The sequence below is a fragment of the Trypanosoma brucei genome, chromosome 11 (genome assembly GCF_000210295.1).
Source record: "Trypanosoma brucei gambiense DAL972 chromosome 11, complete sequence".
NCBI lineage: Eukaryota > Euglenozoa > Kinetoplastea > Trypanosomatida > Trypanosomatidae > Trypanosoma > Trypanosoma brucei.
Genome location: NC_026744.1, coordinates 3,078,224 through 3,091,538, shown reverse-complemented (window position 1 = coordinate 3,091,538; position 13,315 = coordinate 3,078,224). Strand labels below are relative to the sequence as shown.

Here is a 13,315-nt window from a genome sequence, read left to right as displayed (position 1 = left end):
GCCACCGCATGCATATCCCCACCACGCACAGACGCACTTACCTTTGGGTCTCGGGAACCAATCGCCAACGGCACCCGCATGGGGAAATAAAGAAACAGAAACCCAGGGGCCAATCACCCTACCGTCGATAATTGCTGTTGGTAAAGCGGAAGAAAAGCCGATAAGTACCGCTGCTGTCAAAACTTGCGCGAACCCCTCCCGGGCGTGGGTCCCACTGCTTTCGAACAATTTGATAGGCCACATCCGCATACGGTGGCCCCACTGAGAACACCAACACACAGTAATCATCCTTGGATCCTCTGGATGTGTCTTCAATGTGGTAGATTCGGCTCATGTCGCGTTTCGTGCTAGCGAGTGCCGGGTAAAAAAGGGTAAACTCATACCACAGCACACTTCGGGGTGGGGGATTCGAGCGTACATCATAATGCGTGCGATTGTACTGAGTCCATGTGTAGCCTGTCTTCACCTTGCAGAAACGATGCGGTTTCATCAAGACGGTGGGCTCCTTTGGGCCACTCCTATCGCGTGGTGGGGCATGTTGATGCTGTTGCTGACGCTTATAGTAGTCTACAATCTCATCCTTGAAAAGCTCCTCGTCCTCCTCAAGCGTGATATTTTCCCTCTCCAGTGCCGCCCGCAGGTACGCCTCACTTGGCACAAAATCCAACGGAAGTCCAATTTCCCCACTGGTTTCTAAGTGAGCATCACGCCGATGCCGACCAGCATTGAGAGCCTCACGCTGAGATTGAAGCGACTGCAATGACGCGGTGAGCGGCGGGGGAGCGACACGCGCAGAGCTACCAAAGCGGTTAAGGCGTTCACAGGCCGCAATAACATTCAGCCGTGCATGAACCATGGTGTAAAACATTGGGTTTATTCTAGTACCAGACCCAGGGGTCTCAGAAGGACAGTTCACAAGTGCTATAAGATCGACCAAAAGCTTGCCAATCCCATCAGTGGCGTCACTACCAACCTCATTAGGATCCGCCTCCTTTGTTGCCGTAGTCGGCTCTGTTGCACGAGACGAAGTGTTGTCACCGCCGTCTGCTTGCATCCTCTCCGTGTCCTCCCCTTCGGTTGAGCTATCAGCTATTTCGCCACCGTCACGGGTAGTGGCACTCGCGCTTAATGGCAGCATCGAAAGATTGTCGGTAGGGGCATTCACACCCTGTTGCCGTTTCCAGTACACCGAGTCTTTGGGTGCTGCAATAGAGTTGAGCAGATTCATTAACTCCTGTTCATACCTGGGTCGTAATGCGAAGACATTTACCTTAGCACTGCTGAGCGAGAGGGCCTCAATGTATTCAAATACCGCCACCCAGTACAACGCACTGCGCCACAGTATGCCCGCCCGCTCAAGAGCAATCTCAGCCTCTTCATCTTTTTCGCCGCCGCTGTAATGGTTGTATCGTTCGTACCGTTCCCCGCCTGCGTTACCAATATTTTCGTCAATCCACCTTCCCAACGCATCTCGAGCATCAATAAATTCTTCAATGGAGACGACTGTCTGTTGCATAACCTCTGCTGTGTTCTCTGACACAAGACATTCCACAAGCGTCGAAAGTGGAATAAAACTGAAATGTTGTGGGTACGAAACGCGCTCAATCGCCTCCGTCACGACCCGCTGCGCTTGCGTTACATAACTGACAGCGGGGAACGCGGACGTATCAAGAAACCACATAGCGTAACGAATGACGAGGGCATCAATCGGCATGACGCTGTTGGTACCGCTGCTACGTCGCTGACGTATACGCTCAATGGCACGAGCCCCACTCTGCCGTAGTAGAGTTGCGTACACCTCAACTACTTCATCTTCACCTCGGGTGCGTTTAAACATGTTGCAACGAAATACTCACCAAGCAAAAGAACAGCACCTACCTGTGTGTCCTGTTGTCCCCTCTGGGCATATACACAAAACAAGGCGGGGAGAGACGGTAGAAATGACTGAGCTCCCCGTTAAAAACACGGATTGAGGTTCATGAATAACAAAAAGGAGACGAGCCCCTAGTAGAATAGAACCCGCCACTACGACGACACTAGCAACAGCATCTCGGGTGCAAGCAAACTCCCGAAGTCTTGTATATATATATAAGTATTAAAACGAAAATACATATGCAGGCATACACTGACACCGTTGCAACACAGGGGATGAAAAGTAAGCGCAGAAGCAAACCACTAAGACAAAGTTACAGCCACGCGACCGACATGAGGCACGGCCCACGAGAGCTTCAGAATCTCTAATTCACCACTTACAACTCCCCTCTCCAAAGACAAAAGTAGGGACAACCACATGCCCCAGCAAGACACACACACACACACCACGTAGTGCATAGACATAACTTACATATCACAAAAAGGAAAATACATACGTAGCAGGAAAGGTAAGTGAATATTAAAGAGAACTAAGCAACTTTATATTGTATAATAAATCGGACAAAGAAACGATAACAACAGGGGGAAAGTATAAACACAACAAAAGCAAACAATCCCGTTGAAACAGATCCACATATAATCAAAATAAACTCAACGAAATATTTCTCAATCAAATAATAAAGGAACAACAACAAGCAGACTAATATTATAGCAACACAACGTATATAAAAATTGTTAGAATTTTAGGGACACAGAAAAAAATTAAACGACAAAAAAATTTAACCTTTCAGCGGCCCAACAAACTCCGGCATCGGTAAAGCATCTAAAGAAGAAACAGACTGTCCCATTGACAGCGGAGCTTCAGCACCAGCACCAGCACTAGAAATATCATGAAAAGGAGGAGAAACATCAACATCACCACGTGTATCCATGTGAACAGACAAATGCGACCTCGACGAAAGCAACGGTCCAACACAATCCGAAAAGTTCTTTTCCTGTCGACAACCAACAGAATTCCTAACATCAACAGAGCAGCCATTAGTCATCACTGCAGACTTGTTGGAATGTAATGATTCCTGCAACTCCTTCTTGGATTCAGAACGTTTAGAATGTTGAGAACCCTGTGATTGCAAATCATCAGCAAGACCTTCACGAATAGACTCACGGGACCGCTGTGACTTCTTCGAACCTTGAGAAGCCTCAAGTTCAGGTTCACCATCCTTCACTGCAGACTTGTTGGAATGTAATGATTCCTGCAACTCCTTCTTGGATTCAGAACGTTTAGAATGTTGAGAACCCTGTGATTGCAAATCATCAACAAAACCTTCACGAATAGACTCACGGGACCGCTGTGACTTCTTCGAACCTTGAGAAGCCTCAAGTTCAGGTTCACCATCCTTCACTGCAGACTTGTTGGAATGTAATGATTCCTGCAACTCCTTCTTGGATTCAGAACGTTTAGAATGTTGAGAACCCTGTGATTGCAAATCATCAACAAAACCTTCACGAATAGACTCACGGGACCGCTGTGACTTCTTCGAACCTTGAGAAGCCTCAAGTTCAGGTTCACCATCCTTCACTGCAGACTTGTTGGAATGTAATGATTCCTGCAACTCCTTCTTGGATTCAGAACGTTTAGAATGTTGAGAACCCTGTGATTGCAAATCATCAACAAAACCTTCACGAATAGACTCACGGGACCGCTGTGACTTCTTCGAACCTTGAGAAGCCTCAAGTTCAGGTTCACCATCCTTCACTGCAGACTTGTTGGAATGTAATGATTCCTGCAACTCCTTCTTGGATTCAGAACGTTTAGAATGTTGAGAACCCTGTGATTGCAAATCATCAACAAGACCTTCACGAATAGACTCACGGGACCGCTGTGACTTCTTCGAACCTTGAGAAGCCTCAAGTTCAGGTTCACCATCCTTCACTGCAGACTTGTTGGAATGTAATGATTCCTGCAACTCCTTCTTGGATTCAGAACGTTTAGAATGTTGAGAACCCTGTGATTGCAAATCATCAACAAGACCTTCACGAATAGACTCACGGGACCGCTGTGACTTCTTCGAACCTTGAGAAGCCTCAAGTTCAGGTTCACCATCCTTCACTGCAGACTTGTTGGAATGTAATGATTCCTGCAACTCCTTCTTGGATTCAGAACGTTTAGAATGTTGAGAACCCTGTGATTGCAAATCATCAACAAGACCTTCACGAATAGACTCACGGGACCGCTGTGACTTCTTCGAACCTTGAGAAGCCTCAAGTTCAGGTTCACCATCCTTCACTGCAGACTTGTTGGAATGTAATGATTCCTGCAACTCCTTCTTGGATTCAGAACGTTTAGAATGTTGAGAACCCTGTGATTGCAAATCATCAACAAAACCTTCACGAATAGACTCACGGGACCGCTGTGACTTCTTCGAACCTTGAGAAGCCTCAAGTTCAGGTTCACCATCCTTCACTGCAGACTTGTTGGAATGTAATGATTCCTGCAACTCCTTCTTGGATTCAGAACGTTTAGAATGTTGAGAACCCTGTGATTGCAAATCATCAACAAAACCTTCACGAATAGACTCACGGGACCGCTGTGACTTCTTCGAACCTTGAGAAGCCTCAAGTTCAGGTTCACCATCCTTCACTGCAGACTTGTTGGAATGTAATGATTCCTGCAACTCCTTCTTGGATTCAGAACGTTTAGAATGTTGAGAACCCTGTGATTGCAAATCATCAGCAAGACCTTCACGAATAGACTCACGGGACCGCTGTGACTTCTTCGAACCTTGAGAAGCCTCAAGTTCAGGTTCACCATCCTTCACTGCAGACTTGTTGGAATGTAATGATTCCTGCAACTCCTTCTTGGATTCAGAACGTTTAGAATGTTGAGAACCCTGTGATTGCAAATCATCAGCAAGACCTTCACGAATAGACTCACGGGACCGCTGTGACTTCTTCGAACCTTGAGAAGCCTCAAGTTCAGGTTCACCATCCTTCACTGCAGACTTGTTGGAATGTAATGATTCCTGCAACTCCTTCTTGGATTCAGAACGTTTAGAATGTTGAGAACCCTGTGATTGCAAATCATCAGCAAAACCTTCACGAATAGACTCACGGGACCGCTGTGACTTATTCGAACCTTGAGAAGCCTCAAGTTCAGGTTCACCATCCTTCACTGCAGACTTGTTGGAATGTAATGATTCCTGCAACTCCTTCTTGGATTCAGAACGTTTAGAATGTTGAGAACCCTGTGATTGCAAATCATCAGCAAGACCTTCACGAATAGACTCACGGGACCGCTGTGACTTCTTCGAACCTTGAGAAGCCTCAAGTTCAGGTTCACCATCCTTCACTGCAGACTTGTTGGAATGTAATGATTCCTGCAACTCCTTCTTGGATTCAGAACGTTTAGAATGTTGAGAACCCTGTGATTGCAAATCATCAACAAAACCTTCACGAATAGACTCACGGGACCGCTGTGACTTCTTCGAACCTTGAGAAGCCTCAAGTTCAGGTTCACCATCCTTCACTGCAGACTTGTTGGAATGTAATGATTCCTGCAACTCCTTCTTGGATTCAGAACGTTTAGAATGTTGAGAACCCTGTGATTGCAAATCATCAGCAAGACCTTCACGAATAGACTCACGGGACCGCTGTGACTTCTTCGAACCTTGAGAAGCCTCAAGTTCAGGTTCACCATCCTTCACTGCAGACTTGTTGGAATGCAATGATTCCTGCAACTCCTTCTTGGATTCAGAACGTTTAGAATGTTGAGAACCCTGTGATTGCAAATCATCAGCAAGACCTTCACGAATAGACTCACGGGACCGCTGTGACTTCTTCGAACCTTGAGAAGCCTCAAGTTCAGGTTCACCATCCTTCACTGCAGACTTGTTGGAATGCAATGATTCCTGCAACTCCTTCTTGGATTCAGAACGTTTGGAGTGCTGTCGATCGTCTGATTGGTGGCGCTCATCAAGTGAATGTTGATTGTTAGAAGTAATTAATGTTTCTGTTTGTTTTTGGCTCGTTGATGTACTGAGTTCTCTTTCTGAAATGGCGTTTTGTTTATTTTTTATGTCATCTTCCTGTTTGGTGTATTGGACGGTAGCTGTAATTGATGTTGGGTCCTGGGTTTTTTTCTCCACTTCTGTGCTTCTCAGTTGATTATCTTTTTTTGCCATTTGCTGCTGGATTTCTGTTGTCGTGAGTGGTCTTTCATCACCCTGTGCGTTATAACTTTTCTGAATTGCTGCAATAAATGATTCTTTGGATCTCGTGTCGTTTGTGTTTTGCCGTGGTTGAACACCTCTAACCTGTCCCCCACTAACTTATCTGTTTTTTCGATAATATCTTCCGTATTCTCGCTGTCAGAAGAAGCGACGCGTATGCTTGTCGGCATTTCCCTTGGGACTCGTATATATTGCGCACCTGCCACCTCCCTAGTGAGTTTTTCGCTTGCATTAGCGAATCGCTCGGTTGCAGCTGGCACTCTGATGGGCCTTGCTACGTTCGGCACATGTTGTGGGTAGCCGCATAAAGAGTCAGTGAAAGTGGAATCGCTTAGAGATGTTAATCTAAAGTCCTCGTCTTCACACCGTCGTTGTTTGTGTTTTATATTGGCAGTTTCTTTGTCGATACACCTTCCAATTTGTGCCTTTCTCTTAGCTGTTTTTGGAAGGGCTTCCCTTTTGCTTTTTCCCTCTAAGTTGTGCAGAAACATTTTCTTCCACCTCTCTCGTGATTCTCTTCTCTCCGCTGCTTCCCTGGCGATGCGCTGGCGCCGCCTCTGCTCCCAGTTCTTCTCCCGCTCCTCCTTTTCCTCTTGCTGCTGCCGAAGGAAGCGAATAAGCTGAGTTTTCCCACGCAACGGTTCGTCTTTCCCTCCATTTGCGTCACCGGGGCATTTACTAGCGTACACACCACTGTACTGTGAGAGCAAGCGACGGGAACAAACCATTTCGTCCACCTCCGACATGATACACTCGGCCTCAGCTGCAGATTTGTGCTCCAAAAAGCCAACCATGAGCTCACATATCGCTTTCTCAGAATCGTTGAGGTTGCTCATCTCATTGACACAGGACCCAATCAAACGCTTCCCTGTCGGAATGGTAGCCGGCAATCGACAGCCGGAGAGCGCCCAATGCGATGTTGCCACCGGCACAGGAAGTGGGCTGAGGTGCACCGGTGCAGCTATGGGCCATGCTCCCCCTCCTGCAACTGCTGGCCATACGGCTCCCCGGGACGGTGGACCCAGTAAAGTTTGCCTTCCGTGTTTTCCTCCCCGTCCGTCTCCACGTCCCTTTTCTCCCGTAAGAAAGCGCGGTTTGTAAACTGAAAGCATCTTATTTTGTGGTGTTCACCTATTCAGTGCGTCCCGTTACCCGCGAGGACTTCCTATAGGTCTAAACTTGGACACAAGTATATTGGTCACTAATCTAATATGAGCCCCTCGGCAACTTACGCTTGCCTTTTGGAGGAGATAAGACCGTTAGGAAGGAAAGGAGAGAAAACTACATGGACGAGGTCGCAGCTCCAGAGAAAACATTTCCATCCCCCGCACCTCATACCCCAGGGAGGAGGCCTATCATTTGCATGCCAGTGGGCACATACACTTACGCGCAAACACACAAATGCAAAACCTCACCCTCTTATTTGGATGTGTGAGTATTTAAAAAGTAACTTTTCCCTTACTCTTCTCCCGCTAACGGTGGAATTTGAACATACGTGTAAGGATTGCTTGAAAGAGGGAAGTTAACGAAAGAGGCCGTCCGAAATGAAAGTAAGGCAACTATCCTAACAGTGGAGAAAGTGACAACCAGCCTTGTGTCTTTCTTACAAAAGGGAGCAGCGCTCCACAACAACAACATCCTCACCACAAAACTGCGTTTCCAATGGGACTGAGCCCCACGCACCCAAAATGTAGGAAATGCAGAAACACATTAAAAAGGGGGACCCCAACAATGTATAAAGCTACACCACTTACGCCTCATGTCCGTTTACGTGACGGTAACTCGTAATATCCCATTCAATAATCCCATGCCCATTTTCGCATTCTCCACACACTCGCACCCTCCTTCCCTTTCACGCTTTATTACTGAACGAACAGTATTCGATCCCCCACTGCTCATAATCCTTTGCGCTGCTTGCGGAAGGAAAAACCTCAAGCACACGAATCGATCTCACCGTAGCCTCGGCGCGCAACCTTCACTGAACGCGGCTTCATGGCTCCCCTACTTTTTCCATTCTATCAGCGCCGACCGTGGTCAACCGGCTCCAACCTGTCAAGCACCGTTTGATGGACGGAACGAACCTGCGAGCCAACAAACATTTGACCTGTTACGGCATCGATCTTTGCACGCTGCTTTGTCTCGCTGATGAGATCAGCTAGCCACACCTCGGCCCCTGCCGCACTCATTTCTAGCCTTTCCGCCATGTATGGTATTGACACTACACTGTGGGTTACCACATACTGGGTGAAAATAAGCCGCTTCGCGTTCTCGACCAAATTATCAGCGTGCAGATTGAGGAAATAGTCACCTTGTGCCAGCTCGCTTACCTTCGGCAGTAGCTCAAGGGTGTCCTCGAAGGAGCGGTAATTCGTGATTTCCCTCACAAGTTGCGTGAGCGGGTCGGAATATTCATAAATTCTTCCCACCATCTCGGCAGCTCTACGAAGGGCGGAGCGACGGTGTGTGTTGAGAATAGCAGCCGCGCAGATGTAGCGCAGATAGTGTGGGCACACCGTCTCTACAACACACTGGTATATGGAATCCGTCTTGTTGTCAAAGACAATGTTCAACAGATGTGTGGAGTACTGGTTACCACCCTTGAAGAACGGGAAGAGAGCCCAATGCAACAACCACACTCGCTCCGTTACGGAGGTTCCATTGTCGCCGCGGAGTGTTGTCTTTCCTGACTTGTTCTCTGACCCGTCTGCACCTTGCTGTTTCCACAGTTTCTCCGCTGCCGCGATCGCAGACGGCCATCTGCATGAGCACGTATCACACACCAGCCTTCCCCATAGTAACTTGCTTTCGCCAAGCTCGTATCCCGTAACACACTGTAACAAGGAAAGTAGTTCAGATGCGTCCCCGTACCGCGCCGCGTCGTAGTACAAAAAGGCCAAATCCATCACGGCGGTCATAACCTTGGGGGTAATACCCTCCTTCTCAAGGAAACCACGAGACAACTCTCCTTTACCTCGCAATTCGTCAATCCGACTCTCCGTGAGGCACAACTGGTATGTGCAGTTGTCCGAAACGTTCTGCTCAAAAAACATGTCAAGTGCTGGGCGAGCGCGCTCGGCGGTCTCACGAATTTTGTTCTCCTGCTCGAGGGACACTTCACCCTCCGGCGTCAGCGCCGTGGTCGCCTGCACGAATCGGAGGGCATCACCCACATCGACACCCTGATCATCGTAAAAATAGAGGAGGCCAAGTACCAAGTGCTTATCAAGGTACGGCACCAAACAGCTCAGCATTTCAGTCATCGTGCTCAAAGATCTGCGTTATTGTCTTGCAGAGATATTTATTGTATCGCGCCTTTTCTTCTCTTCGTATGTATGTGTTTGTGTGTTTGTGTTTCCTTCTCTGGTGGATGCCCCTGCGTGTTAGTCTGATGATATCCCTTAAGAATCGAATTATTATTACCTGTTATTTTGTTCTCGTTAACTTTGTTAGTTTCAGCTTTCCTTCTTCACGTATCTCACTATCTTCTAATATATGTAAATCTTTTTCCCTTTCCAGCTGCCAGAGTGTGCTTTTCCCCTTTCGATTCCACAGCACGACACCGGTGGGTGGACGGGAAAAGGTCGAAAAAAAAAACAGGGTAAAATTCTCAGAAAGGTCTGGGAATGCTCCTACTCAAACACATACAACTCAGGTTAAGCAATCTATAATCAGTATCCGTGGAGACATACACAAAAGAAAACTAACGAAAAACCAATATAACAATGGGTAAAAAAATCAAGAACGTAGGACTTCATACCCTTAACAACGGTAACACGCAAACAAACAAACAAACAAACACACCTGGCGCACAAACTCTACACTGCAGCAACTATGCTAAGTGGTCTCTGCTTCTTTAGCATCATGCCTTCTCATTACCACCATATACAGCTAATCCCATCTTCCCATTCCCTCCACCTTCAGTTCATTCTTTCCTGCTCCGTCCTTACGCCCCTTCAGGCATATACAGATATGTATGCAAGTATACACAACTTATATATATATGTGCGTGTGTGGGTGTGCGTACGTAGACTCATTAATTTTTACTGCTTTACGCGCGTGTATGTGTACGCTTACGCATATGCTTCATTATCTATAGTCTATTGAATGCAGAACCTGAGGGGCTGTTGCCTTTCCTCCGTCCCGTCAGTTGATATCCCTTTTCCAACAAGGTGCGACATCATATGCACATGTGAAGGGAAAAGGACTAAAGATTACAAAGGCCACCCACAAACGAAGGTATGAACGAGTCGTCGGATGGTGTTCGCGGTGTCAAAATTGTGCATGGAAAGAAAGAAAAATTACAGTAGGGGGAAATACAAAACAAATACCATGGACAACATATGGTGGTACAGTGTAAAGTTTGTCATGAACGAATAAGCTCCAGTAGGTCGCTGTAAACACTCCGGCAGTAATTGTTTTCCTCTGCGATTTCCATTAGCATATCATGCATTCGCAGTTTGTCCTCTACCTTCGCTTGTTGCTGGCGCAGACTGCGAAGTTGGTGAACCTTGCGGTCCAAGGTACACATCAGGTTGCGCATGCGGCGACTGAGTTCCACAGTGTCTGAAGTAGGGTCATTAAGCGCTGCTGTACACTCCTGGTACTCTTTACGCATTTGCAGTATTTCACGCAGCAATGAACGGCAGATTGCGTCGAGATTCCGAGCGCTATACGTTACAGGGGGGTCCACCTTTGCCGCCACCGTTGAGGTTGCGCTAGTGTCAGCCGCCAGCGCTGTTACAGGGGTAATTGAAAGAGAGGCAGTCGTAGCCGGCACGGCCGTCGCGGGTTTCGGCAAGATGGGAGACGCCACAAGTTGTGTTGCCTGGCATGGCTCTATGGAAGAATTTCTATGGATATCCACCGCGGGGTTGCTGCTGTTGCTCCGGCAACGCGGCGCGGATTCTCTTCTGCTATCCAGCGGCGAGGGAATACCCCTACGACGGTAGTAGAGGCGTGGCCAATAGTAGTTGTTACGCTCTACTGTGGACACAATCGCAGCAATGTGGTGGGAAGCGGGTTTCACCGGGCAAGTCTTATCCGCAGGGCCACAGGGAAGAAAAACCTTTTCCCTTCCCGATTTCTGTGGTTGCCCTTTCTGGAGCTCCGTTGCAGAGAGTTCGTCAGCCTCCTGACGAACCTTTCTGAAGTCAGCATGAAGCGCCTGCTGAAGCGTGAGCGCCTCATGTAGCTGCATCTCATGCCAGTGCTTTTCCTTCTGCGCAACTTCAACGTCGTCTCGAATGACTGCTAACGCATCACGCAGTTCTAGTGCTTCCCGACGCATCGCCTCTTCGTGTTGTTCACGCTGTTGCCGCTGCCGTTGCACCTCCTCGCAGCAGCGGTTATCTCGCTCTGCGCGAACGCATTGAAGTTCTGCCTGGGCCGCCTCGTTCTCCTGAAGCAGTTGCTGAAGCTGCGCACGCAGACGGTCCTCCGCTGCCGCATGTATAGCGCGTTCCTTCTGTAACAATAGCGTCAGCTCTGACCGGTGACGCTCAAAGTTCGCGCTAGCCTTCGCTTCCAAGGTCGCGTACAATTCCTTATCTTCGCGAAGGGAATTAATCTTCTGTTGTGCCTCGAGCATGGCTGACGTGACAGACGTAGTTGACGTGTCAAAGTCCATTTAATAAGTAGAGCCTATGCTGAAGGTGATTTAACTCAATGTGATTCTTAACGTGACAGATTCCACGTACAGATGAAGTCAAACCTCAAGCGACTTACAATGGCGATATATCTTCACAACCCCCGTGCCGTATCTGTGCAGATCGATGCAACCTCGCTCCTCCCTTCGGTTCGCTTGAAACGCTACCTATAGTCGATTTCGAGCAAGCACGAGGGACCTCAAACTCGAGACAGGACGACACAGCACCGTCCAGCACCAACACCAATCCGCTTTTTTTTTCTCTTTTAAATATACAAGAAGAACATCCAACAGAAGGTGATATTTCATAAAATAAAAATGACACTAAAACAGCCACCACAAAGAGGAGGAAGCACGCGTACGCATATGGGGAGGAGCATAACGTAATTGGGTTGCCTACTTATGTTAGTTGTGTTCGGCTCGGTTAAGCACACAAAAACGGAAAACCGGCAACAGAGATAACACTCCCCGTACCGCTCGCAGGCGCCGCAGGGATATTACAAAAAAAAACGAAGCAGATGCAATTACTGTATTTTCCTTTGCGATAAATCGCTCCGACTTCGGATTCGTTTCCCGAGGCGGAGCATCACATAAAAACCAGACGCTGCTGCTTAAGTGTCCTGCTCCACTAGATCTCGCTCCTTTTATATCTTATTTGCTCATCTTTCCTCTTCCCCAGTTTTTCGATGCCTACCTTAAACGGGTATCCATAAAATATTTCGTTTATGATCACTTAGACTTTGGGTTAGCTTGTCAAGGTCTCAAGCGATCTGCCAATAGATCATATGAACCTTACCCGTCGCTGCCAACCACACGTCCACACCCTAATATGGTTTGTAAGCATCTACCATCCCTTCAAAACATTCCCTCCTCTTCTTCTTCGAGGAAGAAGCGCACATCAGCTATAAATTTCTGGCAAGTGAGAGCCACACGCAACATACCCTCCTTACGAGAATCCAACTCCTCCTCTTCATCTTCTTCATCGCTCTCATTACATCGCTGCTCTGCTAGCCTTGCCATCCTTGTACCAAATTCTACGAGTGACTCACCGCTGACGATACAATAGCCACGTTCCTCGTATAGGTCTTCATCACAGTCATTATAGATGCATTCTAGCAGCATAGGGCCACATTTGTGCAGCGGGCAAGCCGGATCCGCAACGCTGCAGCACACAGCTTCCAATACCGCCTGCATCTCGTCATCGCCTGTAACCACATCGGTGTAAAGCGCACGACACCACTGGCCAAAAAGGTCCCGAACCGACTGCATCAACACATTCGTGTCACCGGTGTTTTGCCCCATTGCATGTTTTAACAATTGCTCTGTTACGATATAGCAGAGGTCACGATTTTTCCTACCAAAGGTGAGGCGACTGTTCTTCATTTGGAACACACAGTGTTCCATGCGAGACGGTTGGCCTATCGCTTGGTCTAACAAAGTACGAACCACCTCACCAAATGTCCCTTCACCGTCATCATCGTCATCGTCCGTTTCCGAATCACCAACGCCACTATCATCCGCGTTACGTGGAATGGGGTCCCGCAAGAAGAGTTCAGATGTTGGGACAATG

The 13,315-nt window shown here is 47.8% G+C and overlaps 4 protein-coding genes across 4 annotated transcripts; all 4 read right to left on the bottom strand.

The window, feature by feature from the left end:
• Positions 1–118: 118 nt before the first annotated feature.
• TbgDal_XI13020 (hypothetical protein, conserved) lies at positions 119–1,837 on the bottom strand (the record flags this gene model as incomplete). The annotated part of the gene is made up of 1 exon (XM_011782145.1): positions 119–1,837. One exon carries the CDS (start codon positions 1,835–1,837, stop codon positions 119–121), a length of 1,719 nt encoding a protein of 572 aa, XP_011780447.1.
• An 814-nt stretch (positions 1,838–2,651) lies between these two features.
• On the bottom strand, positions 2,652–7,213 carry TbgDal_XI13010 (hypothetical protein, conserved; the record flags this gene model as incomplete). The annotated part of the gene is given in 2 exon segments (XM_011782144.1): positions 2,652–6,032; positions 6,032–7,213. Coding segments are annotated over 2 exon segments (4,563 nt in total).
• Positions 7,214–8,119: 906 nt separating this feature from the next.
• TbgDal_XI13000 (hypothetical protein, conserved) lies at positions 8,120–9,361 on the bottom strand (the record flags this gene model as incomplete). Its single annotated transcript, XM_011782143.1, has 1 exon — positions 8,120–9,361. One exon carries the CDS (start codon positions 9,359–9,361, stop codon positions 8,120–8,122), a length of 1,242 nt encoding a protein of 413 aa, XP_011780445.1.
• Positions 9,362–10,464: 1,103 nt separating this feature from the next.
• TbgDal_XI12990 (hypothetical protein, conserved) lies at positions 10,465–11,688 on the bottom strand (the record flags this gene model as incomplete). Its single annotated transcript, XM_011782142.1, has 1 exon — positions 10,465–11,688. The coding sequence occupies one exon, from the start codon at positions 11,686–11,688 to the stop codon at positions 10,465–10,467; it is 1,224 nt and encodes a 407-aa protein (XP_011780444.1).
• Positions 11,689–13,315: the final 1,627 nt, after the last annotated feature.